This window comes from Aethalodelphis obliquidens, unplaced genomic scaffold (assembly GCF_003676395.1).
Source record: "Aethalodelphis obliquidens isolate GAN/ISIS:26980383/991018 unplaced genomic scaffold, ASM367639v1 scaffold27, whole genome shotgun sequence".
Classification (NCBI taxonomy): Eukaryota; Metazoa; Chordata; class Mammalia; order Artiodactyla; family Delphinidae; genus Aethalodelphis; species Aethalodelphis obliquidens.
This window is the reverse complement of record NW_020837971.1, coordinates 7,613,865-7,630,150: the sequence shown is the minus strand read 5'-3', so window position 1 is coordinate 7,630,150 and position 16,286 is coordinate 7,613,865. Positions and strand designations below refer to the sequence as shown.

The 16,286-nt window shown below is 41.1% G+C and overlaps 1 protein-coding gene across 3 annotated transcripts in view; it reads left to right on the top strand.

Moving 5' to 3' along the window:
* The window catches only part of PUS7 (pseudouridine synthase 7), a 105,962-nt gene that overhangs the window by 77,075 nt on the left and 12,601 nt on the right, over positions 1–16,286 (top strand). For all 3 annotated transcript variants that reach the window (XR_003436548.1, XM_027123876.1, XM_027123877.1), the window contains exons 7-9: positions 272–349; positions 13,717–13,845; positions 14,491–14,616. Coding sequence is in view for 2 of the 3 variants with exons in the window: in XM_027123876.1 (XP_026979677.1) it covers positions 272–349; positions 13,717–13,845; positions 14,491–14,616 (333 nt within the window). In the remaining variant the exon portion in view is untranslated. The remainder of the gene's footprint in view (positions 1–271; positions 350–13,716; positions 13,846–14,490; positions 14,617–16,286) is intronic.

Below are 16,286 nucleotides of genomic sequence, written 5' to 3'. Positions count from 1 at the left end.
AGCGGCCATGGCTCACGGGCCCAGCCGCTCCGCGGCATGTGGGATCTTCCCGGACCAGGGCATGAACCCGCGTCCCCTGCATCAGCAGGCGGACTCTCAACCATTACGCCACCAGGGAAGCCCTCCTGGGTATATTTTTAAATAAAGTTTGTCCTTACTCTTCTCTTATTCTGTTACGGTTTTAAGTATATTTATTTTAAATCTTAATTTATGAGAAGCATGATTTCCTAATGGTACGTGACTTCAGATGATTTTGTTTTTGTCTTATCAGAGTCAAGCCAAACATATTCTCCTACATGGGAACCAAAGATAAAAGGGCCATAACCGTTCAAGAGATTGCTGTTCTCAAGTAAGTAGTGAGTACATGTCAGGATTCGTACTGCAAAACTCCAAGCACCACCTTTCAGAGTTCTTGGATTTGCTTTGTGGAGTTTACCTCTTCCATCTTTAGATGGTGCCTCTGCCTATTCAAAAGATTGCTTTTCTATTTGTTTTTTTCTTCTTCCTTATCTGTATTTTCTAATGTTTTTGCAGCCAAAATGTTTTGCAGTAATTTTTAAAGGATTTTTGTGGTAGAGTCAAGAGAATAAGTGCCTCTTTCTCTCCTTTCTCTCTCTTTTTCATGCATTATTAAATATAAGTTATTTAAAATTACAGAACAGTGAATGAGGTCTTTTGTTACACGCTGGAGATATACAGATGAAAAAGATGGCAGAGAGAAAAATAAATCAGAACTTATTGCACAGTGAGATAAATGCTAAAATAGAGGTATATTTGGGGTATTAGGGTAGACCTGATGACAGAGCTTGGCATTCCTTGGGGGGGGCAGGCCAGGGAGGTTTTCACAGAAAATGGCATCTAGATGAGGGCTTCTCTGCCTCTTCACTTCTGGCATTTTGGACTGGGTAATTGTTTGTTGTGGGGGCTGTCCTGTGCATTGTAGGACGTTTAGCAGCAGCCCTGGTCTCTACCCACTAGATGTCAGTAGCATTCCCTCTACTGATGTCAGCATTGTGACAAACAAAAATGTCTCCAGACATTTCTAAATGTCCCTTGAAGGGCAAAATAGCCCCTGGTTGAGAATCACTGGTCTAGATTCTAGAAGGATGGGTAGGAGTTTCCTAGGGCTGGGAGGGTCTAGGGTTGTTGGTTCCACACCAAGAAAAGAGCTTGTGAAAAGACACTGGAAAGGATTTGGGGAGCATAGCATATTTGGTACCTGGCAGGTGTTTGAGTTTTGTGGGAGCTTAGCAGGAAATAAGGCTTGATGGGTAGGCACGGTCCAGATCCTGAAGGGCCCTGAGGGTCATGTTAGGATCTTGGACTTGACCTTAATCTAAACAGGGGGAGTCGTGTGTAGGGACAGGCTTAGGGGTTGTCAGTGAGCAAGAGGGATGGAACGGAGATCGGGGCTACTGCCATATGCTGGGGCGGAGGACAGGGGCCTGAACCCAGTCAGTTCAGGGAAGGTCAGAGGGAAAGGAGGAAGTTGGACAAACTCAGGCTTCTGTCCTCATGCACCCCCTGAGGTAAGGAGTGGTGGGAGGGAGAAATAAAGGGGCAGGAGAAAACTTTGGGGGTGATGCAGATGTTCATTAGCTTGAATGTGGTGATGGTTTCATGGGTTTTAACATTCACGTTAAAACTTGTACATTTTGAGTATGTACGGTTTACCGTATGTTAATTTTGTCATGAAAAATAAAGTCATCTATGCTTGCTATCCCCGCTGAAAACAAATGCATGTATGTATTTGTACTTTTCCCATCTTTTCATAAAGAAGTTGAGGTGGCGCCTCCTCTTCGCTCCACAGTCACCTGCCATCTGGCTCCTTTCCCACCCCTCCTCTGATGCATTTGAGATAATGTCAGGATTGAGCTCCCGGTTGCATCCTAATGGATTTTCCGGTCCTTTCCTTCACTGACCCTGGGACAGTGGCGTGATGTCATAGTAAAGGCAGGGTGAGAACATCTCTCCGCGACTTCACTAGTGGTGGTGTGGTGTCGCTGTGTTTGAGGGAGAGCGGGAGGAGACACCTGAAGATGCCAGTGCTCTCTCCTGGTGGCCTGGTCTCTCTCTCCCTGAGATCCATGGAACGTGGGGTCGTCTCCTGAGAGTGTAGGGGGCAGGAGTGGGGAAGGGAGCTTTAAAAGAGTGTGAAGATTTGAAACAGCCTCTGTGGGTGATGGGCTCGTCAGCAGCTCCTGACAATAGTGTACCAGCAGTGACTCGAGGGCTTGGGCTTTCCATGCTCTGGATGGGGGGCACAGAAGGTTCTTGCCTTCTCTTTGGTGTCCTGAAATACCATTGTAGTCAACTCCTGTGCTTTCCGGCTGGCCAGCTCTGGGAATTTTTCCACGTAAATTAAAAAATGGATTGGTTCAGGGGCTTCCCTGGTGACGCAGTGGTTGAGAGTCCGCCTGCCGATGCAGGGGACATGGGTTCGTGCCCCGGTCCGGGAAGATCCCACATGTCGCGGAGCGGCTGGGCCCGTGAGCCATGGCCACTGGGCCTGCACGTCCAGAGCCTGTGCTCCGCAACGGGAGAGGCTACACCAGTGAGAGGCCCGCGTACCGCAAAAAAAAAAAAAAAAAAGGATTGGTTCATTTTGTTTTCAACACAGAAGGAACTAGGTAGAAAATGAAAGTTCCACCATAATTGTACTCCCTCAGAGATTGCTTTGCTTACGGCTTGGTATATTTTTGTAGGGGACTCTTTTTTCCTTATAAACCGAAATATTTATTTTAAATGTGTTCTTTTCTTGCAAACAATAAATGATGTACCTCTTTCCCTGTTAATAAGTAGCAAAAGATATTTAAATATATGGATGCATCCTAATTTATGAACTGCTGTTCTATTTCTGAATGTTTACATAGTTTCCCATTTCTTGCTATTATAAGCAGTTCCATGATGAACATATTGGGAGTTAAATCTTGGCACACATCTGTGATAACTTCATTAAGATAAGCTTAGCAGCGGAATTACTGCCTTAAAGGGAATGTGAAATTCTAGATTTTAGGTTTTTGTTAGCAGAGTTTACTTGCCCTGTAGAAAGGTGGTACCAGTTTATCACCTTTATTCTTCTCCAGAATCCTCCCTGACACATATCACGATCTAAGAAAAAAATAATTTAGTAATTTGAGGGTCAAAAAATGGCATCTCGTTATTTTCTGTTGCATTTTATGATGTGACATCTTTGAAGCGTGAAGGTACTTATTTCTCTTCTTCGTCAGCCACCAGGTGTCATACTTGATCACAATGCGGCTCTATTCATAGACCTTTGCTGCCTTTATCATCTTCCTGTTGACTTAGTAAGAAACCATATTAGACACCTCAGTGCTGCCCTTTGGAAAGCACATAGCACTTATCTTGCGGATGCAGGCTGCACCCTTCGTTTGCTTAATGGGTACGTGGGGCTGGGCAGATTGGCCTTTCCCGTGAGAACTGGTGGACAGGATAAACCCACTCCGCCACACAAGGATTTTAATTATTGCTGAATTGATCAATCCTCCGGATAAGCAGCATTTCAGCTTCATGTAACTCTCCAAAGTCACCTAGTAGTTTTAACAGGATCTCAAGCAGGAACAGCCTCATTCAGCATGATTTGTTTCTTTTCCTGCCTCTTCCTGCCAGTCTCCTTTCTGAGCCTGGGCCAGTATTTCCCTGGCTTTGTTAATAAAGGCTTTTTTGTGCAACATGCTGCTTAGGTTGGCTCCTGATGTTTAAACGCAAGATTTTGGTCGTCCCAAGTTACTCACAGAATTGCTGTGAACTGACAGCCGAAGAGCTTGATCCAGGATCATCAAAGTTAAAACTATGAACAGTACCGTGAAAAGTATTGTCAGCTTCATTCCATCAGTTCTCAGGGGGCACCCACACCACTGAGAACTGAGTGTAGCTCTTGCTTTCTGCTGTGCTAGTGGGTTTCAGAAATATATGTTGTGTATTTAAGAATAGACAGTAGAATATGATTCAGCCATGAAAAGGAATGAAGTACTGATACATACTATGACATGGATTAAAACATTATGCTAAATAAAAGAAGTCATACACAGAAGGCCACATACTATATGGTTATATTTGTATGAAATGTCCCAAATAGGGAAATCCGTAGAGACAAAGTAGATTAGTGGTTGCTAGGAGCCGCAGATCTAGGGAATGGGGTCAGTGGGTGTAGGGTTTCTTTTGGAGGTGAGAGAAATGTTCTGGAATTAGATAGTGGTGACAGTTGCATAACATTGTGAATATACTAGAGACCACTGAATTGTACACTTTATAATGGTTAAAATGATAACCTTTTTGTTATGTTAATTTTAGCTCAACTTAAAAAAAAAAAAAAAGAACAGAGCTGTCTTTCATGGCTGTTGGGCATCAGTCTTCATAAGCTCTCTCCAGAGCTGCCAAGTTGCTTATCTGATTCCTTCTTTCCTCCTGACTCTTATTAAATATTCCATTCGTTTCTACAACAGTAGTTACTGACCAAAGAGGGGTTCTGTCCTCCTGGTTCTCCCTCTGTTCACCTCCATCCTCTCCTGCCTGGACTCCAGGATACTGTTTCTGGATTAATTTATGCCCTGTGGCTCTCCCATTGTCCCTACATATCTGAAGTCAAGGATGTGGTGCCCTTTTTCTCCTGGATCTGCTGCCTCTGAGCAGCTGGCCCAGGCTGGTATAGACCCACTTTACACCTTTTTGGTACTCGGGTTGGACAGGGCATTCAGAACCAGGGGAGAGGGTAAAGGAGTATGAGCTTTGCCCACTTCTCAGGCTAGCTTCCTACATTTTATAATAATTAATGGAATAATGACAAATGTTTTTTCCTCAAGAAATTTGGTCAAGCTGTTTCTGCTCATATTGAACCAGGAAACAGATAAGACTGATTGATAGCGTCAAGGAATTGACTGTCTTCAGGGAGTATGGGGACATTCTCAGCAAGGAAACAAGAATTCTCTGAGATGAAATGGCAAACTGGTATTATATCGGTGGATTTTAAACAGTTTAACTCAGTAACAGCATATTTTTAACAAGGGAGTAAGATAAAATTTCCCCACTACTTTTTCATGTAATGTTGGAAATTCAGAGGCTGCAGAGCAGGGGCACACACCTCTGTGGGGCTGCTTCCACGATTAGCTGCTCTGGGTTGATAGACCAGGCACTTTGGGGCAGAACAGCCTCTCGTGCAGGCCCTGGGCCCAGGAGCCGCATCCAGGTCCTCCCAACCCCTGTATTTTCAGGCAAAGCTGGAACATGGCTCCTCATAACAAGAGCCAGCAGGAATGTGCTTAAGGACCAAGGCTGAAAAACACTGCACAGTCCAGAGTAGTAAAGAGAGAAGTGTTTTCAACAAAGTGAAGCACAGACGCTCTTTGTTCTGGTAGTTCTCAGCGTAGATGTCTTTTCAGAGGAAGTCTGAATTCAGAAAAACTTAAAACGGCTTTCTTAGGCACAGTGATACACTGTGCAGCATTATTTGTGATTTTGAAAAATTGTAAACAACCCAGGTGACCCAAACTGGAAAATCTTAAATGAATGGCTAAATAAGTAAATTCCAATTGATGAATTATTTTTGACCATATTAGATTATTTGTAATTTTCAAAAAGGCTCTTTATTAAAGGAAAGGGCAAAGTGTGAAAGTCTCAAATGAAAAACCAATGTCCTGTTTAATGGTGAAATACTAGAGCATTTTATTAGAGCTGGGAACAAAGTAAATAAAGATGACCACACTATTACCACTATTTATCATTGTTCTAGGCATACTGTAATACAAAAAACAAAATTAAGAAATAAGTGGTGTAAAAATTATAAGGGAGGAGGCCAAATTGCAGTTTTTGTTACTGATATTTTATTGTTTCTACGCAAGGAGTTGACTGAAAGTTATACAAGATAGGAAAGATTATGTACAAAAATCAATATTCAGATGAGAGCCAATTAGAAATTATAATGGAAAAAACTCTTTTACACAGAAAAAGTTTAAAAGAAAAGAAAAGAACATACCTAGAAACAAAGATTTTTGTAAAGTATAAGATCTCTCTCTGAAGAAACTTTGAAATGCTATTGATCGATGTAAAAGGACTTGAATTAATGAATGCTATAACCTGTTCTTGGATACATATAAATGTTCTCTAATGAACAAATTATAAATTTGTGCTGATACTAATGAAAATTCCAATAGAATGTTTCAGTGTAATCAAGCTGATCATAATGTGGGAAAGACACAGAACTAGCCATAAAAATTCTGGAAAAAGTGACTAATAAAGGGGTATTAGCCTCAGCATATATATATGACATATCTATAAAAATAAAAAATATATCTATAAATACATATAGATTTTCATTTTTAAAATGTTTTTATTGAAACATTCTCATGATGATTTCTGCTGTGGGGTAAATTGTACGCTTAGACTAGTAAAACATTTTAACTACACTTTCCACCCTAAGATATTTCTGGATTTATAGTAATCGATTTCTCTAACTTACCACCTGTTTTTATTTTTTTAAATTTATTTTTATTGAAGTGTAGTTGATTTACATTGTTTCAGGTGTACAGCAAAGTCAGTTTTATACATATATATATATATATATATATATATATATATGTATATACATGCACAGACACACACACACACATATATTCTTTTTCAGATTCTTTCCCATTATTGTTTTTACAAGATACTGAATATAGTTCCCTGTACTATACAGTACGACGTTTATTTTATATATAGTATTGTATGTATGTTAATCTCACATTCCCAGTTTATTCCTCTCTTCCCCCTTTCCCCTGTGGTAACCATAAGTTTGTTCTCTATGTCTGTGAGTCCGTTTCTGTTTTGTAAATAAGTTCATTTGTATATATTTTTTTACCACATATAAGTAAAAGCATATAATATTTGTCTTTGTCTGACTTACTTCACTTGGTATGATAATCTCCAGGTCCATCCGTGTTGCTGCAAATGGCATTATTTCATTCTTTGTTATGGCTGAGTAATATTCTATTGTATGTAGGTACCACATCTTCTGTAGCCATTCATCTTTCAATAGACATTTAGGTTGTTTCCATGTCTTGACTCTTGTAAATAGTGCTGCTATGAACGCTGGGGCGCATGTATCATTTTTTTAAAAAATATATTTATTTATTTATTTTTGGCTGCATTGGGTCTTCGTTGCTGTGCGTGGGCTTTCTCTAGTTGCAGCGAGCGGGGCCTAGTCTTTGTTCCGGTGTGCGGGCTTCTTATTACGGTGGCTTCTCTTTTTGCAGAGCATGGGCTCTAGGCATGCGGGCTCAGTAGTTGTGGCTCATGGGCTCTAGAGCGCAGGCTCATTAGTTGTGGTGCATGGGCTTAGTTGCTCCACGGCATGTGGGATCTTCCCGGACCAGGGCTCGAACCCATGTCCCCTGCCTTGGCAGGCGGATTCTTAACCACTGTACCACCAGGGAAGCCCACATGCATATTTTTAAATTAGAGTTTTCATCTTTTCTGGGTATATGCCTGGGAGTGGGATTGCTAGATCATATGGCATCTCTATTTTTAGTTTTTTAAGGAACCTCGATACTCTTCTCCATAGTGGCTGTTACCAATTTACATTCCCACCAACAGTGTAGGAGCGTTCCCTTTTCTCTACACCCTCTCCAGCATTTGTTATTTGTAGGCTTTTTAATGGTCATTCTGACTGGTGCGAAGTGGTACCTCACTGTAGTTTTGATTTGCATGTCTCTTAATAATTAGCAAGATTGAGCATCTTTTCATGTACCTGTTGGCCATCTGTATGTCTTTTTTGGAGAAATGTCTATTTAGGTCTTCTGCCCATTTTTTGATTGGTTTTGTTTTTTTTTTTTTGATAATGAGCTATATAAACTGTTTGTATATTTTGCAAATTAAGCCCTCGTTGGTTGCATCATTTGTAAATATTTTCTTCCAGTCTGTTGTCTTTTTGTTTTGTTTATGATTTCCTACGCTGTGCAAAAGCTTTTATGTTTAATTAGATCCCATTCGTTTATTTTTGCTTTTGTTTCCATTACTCTAGGAGATGGACACAGAAAACAGTGCTATGATTTATGTCAAAGCATGTTCTTTTAAAATAATTAATTAATTAGTTAATTAATTTATGGCTGCGTTGGGTCTTCGTTGCTGTGCGCAGGCTTTCTCTAGTTGTGGCGAGCCGGGCCTAGTCTTTGTTCTGTTGTGTGGCCTTCTCATTGCGGTGGCTTCTCGTTGCAGAGCCTGGGCTCTAGGCATGCGGGCTTCAGTAGTTGTGGCGCATGCGCTCAGTAGTTGTGGCTCGCGGGCTCTAGAGCGCAGGCTCAGTAGTTGGGGCGCACGAGCTTAGCTGCTCTGCAACATGTGGAATCTTCCCGGACCAGGGCTCAAACCCATGTCTCCTGCATTGGCAGGTGGATTCTTAGCCAGTGCGCCACCAGGGAAGCCCAAAGCATGTTCTGCCTATATTTTTTTCTAGGATTTTTATAGTATCTGGTCTTACATTTAGGTCTTTAATCCATTTTGAGTTTATTTTTGTTTATGTTGTTAGAGAATGTTCTAATTTCATTCTTTTACATGTAGCTGTCCAGCCTCAGTATATTTTAAAGCATATTATAGAAGTATAGTAGGGACTTCCCTGGCAGTCCATTGGTTAAGACTCCACACTCCTAAGGCATGGGGCACGGGTTCAATCCCTGGTTGGGGAACGAAGATCCCACATGCTGCGTGGCATGGCCAAAAAAGTATAGCAGTTAAAGCAATATGATACTGGCACATAAACGGGTAGCATTAGAATAATTACAGACCCAGATATATCCACAGAGTTAGTGTGTAAGCAAGTAGCATTTAAAATAAGCAAAGAAGAGTGTTGGTTTTTTTGTTTGTTTTCTAATTTATTAGTTGCAGCAGGTGGGCTCCTTAGTTGTGGCATGTGAACTCTTAGCTGCGGCATGCATGTGGGATATAGTTCCCTGACCAGGGATCGAACCCTGGCCCCCTGCATTGGGAGTGTGGAGTCTTAACCACTGTGCCACCAGGGAAGTCCCAAAGAAAAGTTCTGAGTCAGTGAATTTGTTGAAATGACTGAGTAGCCACCTGAAAAAAAAAAATTAAATTGACTCCTTACCTGAGTTTTTATATGTCTTCACTGGAAGAGGCAAAGCTTTGCCAAATATTAACAAAGCCATTTGAAAGGCGGTATCAGCCACAGTGTCACTGCGAAGATAGATGGAGAGAGAGAGATATATGATATTACAGATAGATGTAATATGAATATTTATCTTTTGTAACCAGGTCCTGGGTGTAGTATTTATACTCCTCAATCTGCCTTTTAAAAAAAGACAAAAAGCCAAAAGATACGTGTATGCTGATAATTTAAAATGCAGAACCAAAGCCACTGAGCAGCAGCTGATACTGTTACTGACTTGTGTGTGAACAGCTTTCCCCTCTTTTTTCCTTAACCTCCTTGTTGCCTAGGATGAAGAGAGTCCAAAATTTAAAGCAGAGCGGGAGAACTTGACCTCCTCCCATTCCTCTCTAAACGAGCCACTTTGGGCATCAGTAGTTGACTGGGGAGAGTAAACAGAAACTGCCAGTCAAAGCCCCTGGGACTCCAGTACCAGAGTTCTTTTCTTCTTTGCCACAACCATTGTAGACTTTAAAAGACCAGTAAGTCAAGATTAGTATGTTAGGGACAGCATGGAGGCCAGCACTGCTGTAAATGAGACATGATGAAAAGTACGTCACTACTGTTGGCCAGAAGGAGACAAAAGGAAAAGTACCCTTTTTACTCTAAAACAATAATAACTGGGGCTTCCCTGGTGGCGCAGTGGTTAGGATTGCGCCTGCCAATGCAGGGGACACGGGTTCGAGCCTTGGTCCGGGAGGATCCCACATGCCACGGAGCGGCTAAGCCCGTGTGCCACGACTACTGAGCCTGTACTCTAGAGCCTGCAAGCCACAACTACTGAGCCCACGCGCCTAGAGCCTGTGCTGCGTGACGGTAGAGGCCACCACAACCAAGAGTAGCCCCACTCACCACAATTGGAGAAGGCCTGCGCGCAGCGACGAGGACCCAGTGCAGCCAATAAATAAATAAGTAAATAAATTCATAAAAAACAACAACTGCAAAAGTACTCTACTTATACCTGGGGATACTATTTAAAAAAAATAATCTCTGACGAGGGACACCCTTCCTAAATAGACTTAAATCCCAGAGCTATTTGGAAAAAATTCAACTAACTAAAATGCAACTAACTAAATTTCAACTAACTGAAAATCAGCAGACTCACAGACTTAGAGAACGAACTTACGGTTACCAGGGTGGAGGGGAGGGGGGAGGGATAGTTAGGGAGTTTGGGATTGACATGTACACACTGCTGTATTTAAAATGGATAACCAGGGCTTCCCCAGTGGCACAATGGTTAAGAATCCGCCTGCCAGTGCAGAGTACACGGGTTCAAGCCCTTGTCCGGGGAGATCCTATATGCTGCGGAGCAACTAAGGCCGGGCACCACTACTACTGAGCCTGTGCTCTAGAGCCTGCGAGCCACGACTCCTGAAGCCTGCATGCCTAGAGCCCGTGCTCTGCAAAGAGAAGCCACCACAGCGAGAAGCCTGCACACCGCAGCAAAGAGTAGTCCGCACTCTCTTCAATTAGAGAAAGCCCACACGCAACAATGAAGACCCAACACAGCCAAAAATAAATAAATAAATAAAAAAATTTTTTTAAATCAAAATAAAATTAAAATTAAAAAGAAAAGATAACCAACTAGGACCTACTGTATAGCACAGAAAACTCTGCTCTATATTATCTAACAACCTAAATGGGAAAATGAAAAAAAAATTTTTTACTGTACAGTCCTATTTGTAGAAGAACGCCAGCTAATATAGGAGGAATGGTGGGTATAGAAAAAACAGTCTTTTGCAGTCAACACAGTAATATTTGCCTCAGCCAACAATTACCCTTGGGGGACTTCCCTGCTGGTCCAGTGGTTAAGACTCTGTGCTTCCAATGCAGGCAGTGCGGGTTCCATCCCTGTTCTGGGAGCTGGGATCCCACATGCAGCACAGCGAAAAAAAAATAATAATAAAAAATTATCCTCGGGTACCTAAACAGTTGGATGAAAGACTATGGGGGAAGAGGATAGTCACAGAATTTTTAAAATGTCACCCCACAGGTTACCAACTAAAAAAAGGGAAAGGAGAGAGAGGTACCGTTTCGCTGTGATACACTGAAAAAGCCACAGCATCACCTACATGATATTCCCACCAAAATCTGGGCATCTTAATGTGAGGAAACAATGATTGTCCTGGTTCTTGATTAGATCCTGAATTTAAGGAGGTTTAAAAAAAAAATCTAAGTGATGTTATTGGGGGAATTGGGTGAATTGGATGTGGACTGTTCAGCAGTGGCCTTGAATTCACATTGGCTTTGTGAGGGTGACTGGTGGTTAGAAACGTGGGAGACCCTGCTGTTCTTAGGAGACACACTGCAGTCACTTTAGGGGTGAGGTGTCCCTAGTCTGCAGGTCACTCTCACATGGTTCAGAAAAATACATAGGTTTTACCTGCATGTGTGTATGTATGCGTATATGTGTAATGTGTGGGTGTTCATATATCTAGAAATATATGTAAAGTAAATCTGGGAAATGGTTAGCAATTGGTAAATCTACAGGTGAGGTATAAGACCTTTCGTTATAGTGTTGCCAATTTTCTCCAGTTTGATTTTTTTTAACATGAAGTTGGGAAATTTTCTAAAGTGTAAAATATTATGAATAAACTCACAAAATGGGAGATAATATTTGCAAGCTATGTGGTAAAGGGTAGATTTCCTTAATATATGAAAACAGAAGAATATTAACAATCCAATAGAAAAATAAGTAGTAGGACGAACAGGTACTTCACAGTCAAGATAATGAAGAAATGTTTAGTTTCTCTCATAGTAAGCATTCAGATAAAAATCAAAATAGCATTTTTTAAAAATAAATAAATTTATTTATTTTTGGCTGCGTTGGGTCTTCGTTGCTGTGTGGGCTCTCTCTGGTTGCGGTGAGCGGGGGGCTACTCTTCATCGTGGTGCGTGGGCTTTAGTAGTTGTGGCACGTGGGCTCAGTAGTTGTGGCTCTCGGGCTCTAGAGCGCAGGCTCAGTAATTGTGGCGCGTGGGCTTAGTTGCTCCGCGGCATGTGGGATCTTCCCAGACCAGGGCTCGAACCTGTGTCCCCTGCACTGACAGACGGATTCTTAACGACTGCACCACTAGGGAAGCCCCAAGGTAGCATTTTTAACTTATCAGCCTGACAGAGCTCAAAAAGGTTTATAACATCCTGTGTGAGGAGACACAGGCCTGAGGAAGTAGGCACTTACATATTAATGGTGTGAGTGTGAATTGGTGTAACTGTTTTGGAGGGCAATAGGCGTTAAAATTTAAGATCCCTGCCTTCTAATTCTAGGGGCTTATCTGAATCATTCACTTATGTAGATGCACCAAGAAGTCTATACGAGGGTATGTGTTATAGAATGGATTGTAATAGCAAAAGATGGGTAGCAATTTAAATGCCCATCACAGGGGACTGGTCAGATAAAGGTCAGAGAAAGGATCCAGGCAGTGCAGCAGCCATTTTTCGAAGCTGTACACAGAGTGAGGCAGCTCTAGAAGGACTGTATGCATAAGCCAAGTCTGTACTATGCATTTTTTCAGTGAATATAAGCAAGATGCTGAACAATTTATAATGTAACAAAAATTGTTTTTTGAAAGGGAAGATCTGGATGCTAGTTACATGGTTGTGTTCACTTTGTGAAAATCCGTCTAGCAGAACACTTACGATCTGTGCACTTTTCTGTATATATAACATATGTATTAAAAGCTTACAAAGAAATTCCAAAAAGAGAGAAGACAATAGGTATACCTGTGTGTACAGAAAGTGTTACTAGAAGAATAGACAAGAAACTTTTAATATTGGCTGCCAGTGGGGAGGGGTATTGAGGGATAGAGATAGAACAGAGGCCTTTCAGTACTGTATTTCTTTTTCTATGTGTATTACTATTAAAGAAGTTAAGAAGTTTTTCATGAAAATTTTATCATGCCATTTAAATTATAGCAGGAGGGTACAGATTATGGTAGGATTCTGACTACATATATATAGTCAGATAAAGATAAATATTATATAAATATATTTGACATGAATTTAAGAAAGAAAGAATGGGAGGAAATTCAAAGTTAGATATTAACAGATTTTTTTTTCAGGTGATGAAACTGAATTTTTTTTTTTCTTCTGTACTTTTCTGTATTTTTCCAAGTTTTCTGTAGTGAGTTTACAATACTTTTCTGAGGGACAAAAATGAAAATATGACTTTTTTAATGCTTAATAACTATCTTTTTACCTTTAGGGATTGCTCTCTGCTCCCTTTCTCACCCCTCTTCCCTCACAAAAACTAGAAAATTTCACAGATGATACTGTTCCATTATCAGTATATAAGTAACATGAGGCTCTAAGAATATAAATATGGCCCAGGTTATATCATTCCAATAGGAACAGGTGTCCTCATGCTGGAGGAACATTCCAGAGGCAAATGAAAGGTAGGCTCACCCCACCAGCTGCGGTGCCTTTCTTTTCCATTGTCATAGTGTGTAGTCTCATTTCAAGCTGCTGTTTTCTGTAGTAAAGTGTCCTAGACCATTTCAGCCAAGCGATAGCTCATGACCCTCTTTCTGCTCCTTTTTTTATTTCGTATTTTTTAGAATAACTGCACAAAGACTTGCCCACTTGAATAAGTGCTTGATGAACTTTAAGCTAGGGAATTTCAGCTATCAGAAAAACCCTCTGAAATTGGGAGAACTTCAAGGGAATCACTTCACTGTTGTCCTCAGGTAAAGAGCTGTGGGTATGAATGCAGACCAGAGAGGGTCTTGCTGTGTCACTTTGAGTCTGTTCAGAACAGTTGTTAATCCCAGTGAGCTGGTGCAGATGCCCGTGGCAGCCGGGAAGGCGGGGTGGGGCCCAATGAGGCTGGGAGAGCAAACACAGCTGCAGTGTTTGTACCAACACGCCCACCCCTCTAAAAACTCAGCACCAACTTTGAAAAGAAGCTGTCTCCTTGAAATGCAAAAGACGGCCTATGATTCCACTCATATTCAGTACCTAGAATAGGCAAATTCATAGACGTAGGTTGTAGAATAAAAGTAACCTGGGGTATAAGGTGCGGGCGGGGAGATGGAGAGCTACTGTTCAGTAGGTGTGGAGTTTAGATTTGCGAAGATGAAGATAGTGGTAAAGGTTGCACAACATTGTGAATGTACTTAATGCTACTGTATTGCATACTTAGAAATGGCTAAAAAGGTAAATTTAGTGTTGTGTATATGTCACAATTTTTTAAAAAGACAGTGTCCTCAGGAGGTAGAAAGCTGCAGGGGGCAAGGGAAAGGCACAGAAGCCAAGCCATGTCACTTGTGATATGCATCCCTGAATGTGTTGGCCTGTACATTTTTTTCTCTGGGTAATTTGGGCCCCTACAGAAATATTACTGGAACTGACGACCAAGTGGAACAAGCTATGAACTCTCTCAAGGAGATTGGATTTATTAACTACTATGGAATGCAAAGGTTTGGAACCACAGCCGTCCCCACATATCAAGTTGGAAGGTTTGTATTTAATTTTTTAACTTTCGTCTAAAAGAGCTCTCTCCTTTAAAAAAAAGAAGCAGGATGTTTTTTGTTGGTGGTGTTTTTAATTATTTCTAGATTTCCTAGAAAAAATGGAAATCTGGGCCAAACGAAGCAGTGTGTCTCATCCTTTTGGATGACCAACTGATCCACAGCCTCCTTCTGTTTTATGATAATACATGCACAAGGTGAAAAAATAAATCAGAGTTCAAAAAGATATAACTTGAAAAGTAAAGTTTTTCTCTCTCCCCTGATAGCCCATCCAGAGATTCTATTTTATTTTCTTTTTTACAGGTAAATCTTGGCTCAGTAAGTGACCCAACAGTAGCAGTTGGGTAACTCAGACCCAAAGTAGCCTGAAGGAGATGGTGTAGTTTATGATCTCTGTTAACAAGTGCTTCCTAGTTTCTTAAACTTGTACCTGCCCTTCCCCCATCCTTTAAAGAAAGTGGTATAGGGTGCAATTAGCAAGTAAAATTTATTTTAAGAACTCTCTGTTTAGCTTTGAGATAACAGGAAATCCCTGTACGGCGAGCTAGAGTGGGAATCCCATCAATAAATACTTGGGTTTATAAACTTACTTATGCTCTCCTGCTGTCCAGCGGAGACTGTGTTACCTAAATAATTATTCACCTGGCAGTTAGAACTGTGGAAGTCTGAGTTGGAAGTGATCTGAGAGGTTTAGTTCATGTTCTTCCTGGTGCTTCAAATCCTTTATTTTAGCAAAGATGAAATCTCGGCTTAGGGAGCCTGCCCAGGCTCACTAGTTGGTCAGGTGCAGCACTGAGAATAGAGGGGCTCTTCTTGAATCAGTCCATGGTTCAGCAGCTGACTCCATGAAGTTGCATTTGTTCATGCATCTTTAAGAGCACAAAATGAAAAATATCATGTAGTATTTCCTCTGCCTCTTTGAGGCAGTGTTAGGGTTAAAAGCTCAGGCAGAAGGGGGTAATTCCCTGGCAGTCCAGTGGTCAGGCCTGTGCGCTTTCGCTGCCTAGGGCCTGGGTTCAGTCCCTGGTGGGGGAACTAAGATCCCGCAAGCCTTGCGGTTCAGCCAAAAAAAAAAGGCAAAACAAAACAAAACCCCTCAGGCATTGAAGTCAGATTTCAGTTCTGAGCCTCACGTTAGTCATCTGTGAAATGGAAAGGATAACACCAACCTCACAGGGGTGGTGAAAATGAAGTAAGATGGAGTCTATGCAATACCTGTTTCTATGCCTAGCAGATAGGAAGTGCTCAATAAATGGAAAGTAGTATATTAAAATTAGAATATACTAACCAGAGGAAAAAAATGTTGCCAGGAAGAACACTGTAATAAATAATAATCACTATTATTAGATAATAAAAGATAATATTTTCAATCTTGCTAATGTTCAGAAGACATTGATAATGAAGATGCTAATTGTACTGTGAGACAGAATATTTAAGAGAAGGCTGTATCACCTGTTGAATTTGTAGCTAATTCAGCAGAACAGCAGCCATGGGACCCTGTAAATTTTGCACTCCAAAGATAATGTAAAATAGCTAATGAAAATGACATCAGATTTATTCAGGGCCAAAGTTGCATTAACATGCCCAAGTATAAAGTCAGTATATAATCCATTCAGAATTCCTAACCAACAATTTGTAAAACACAAGAATGTTTCCTA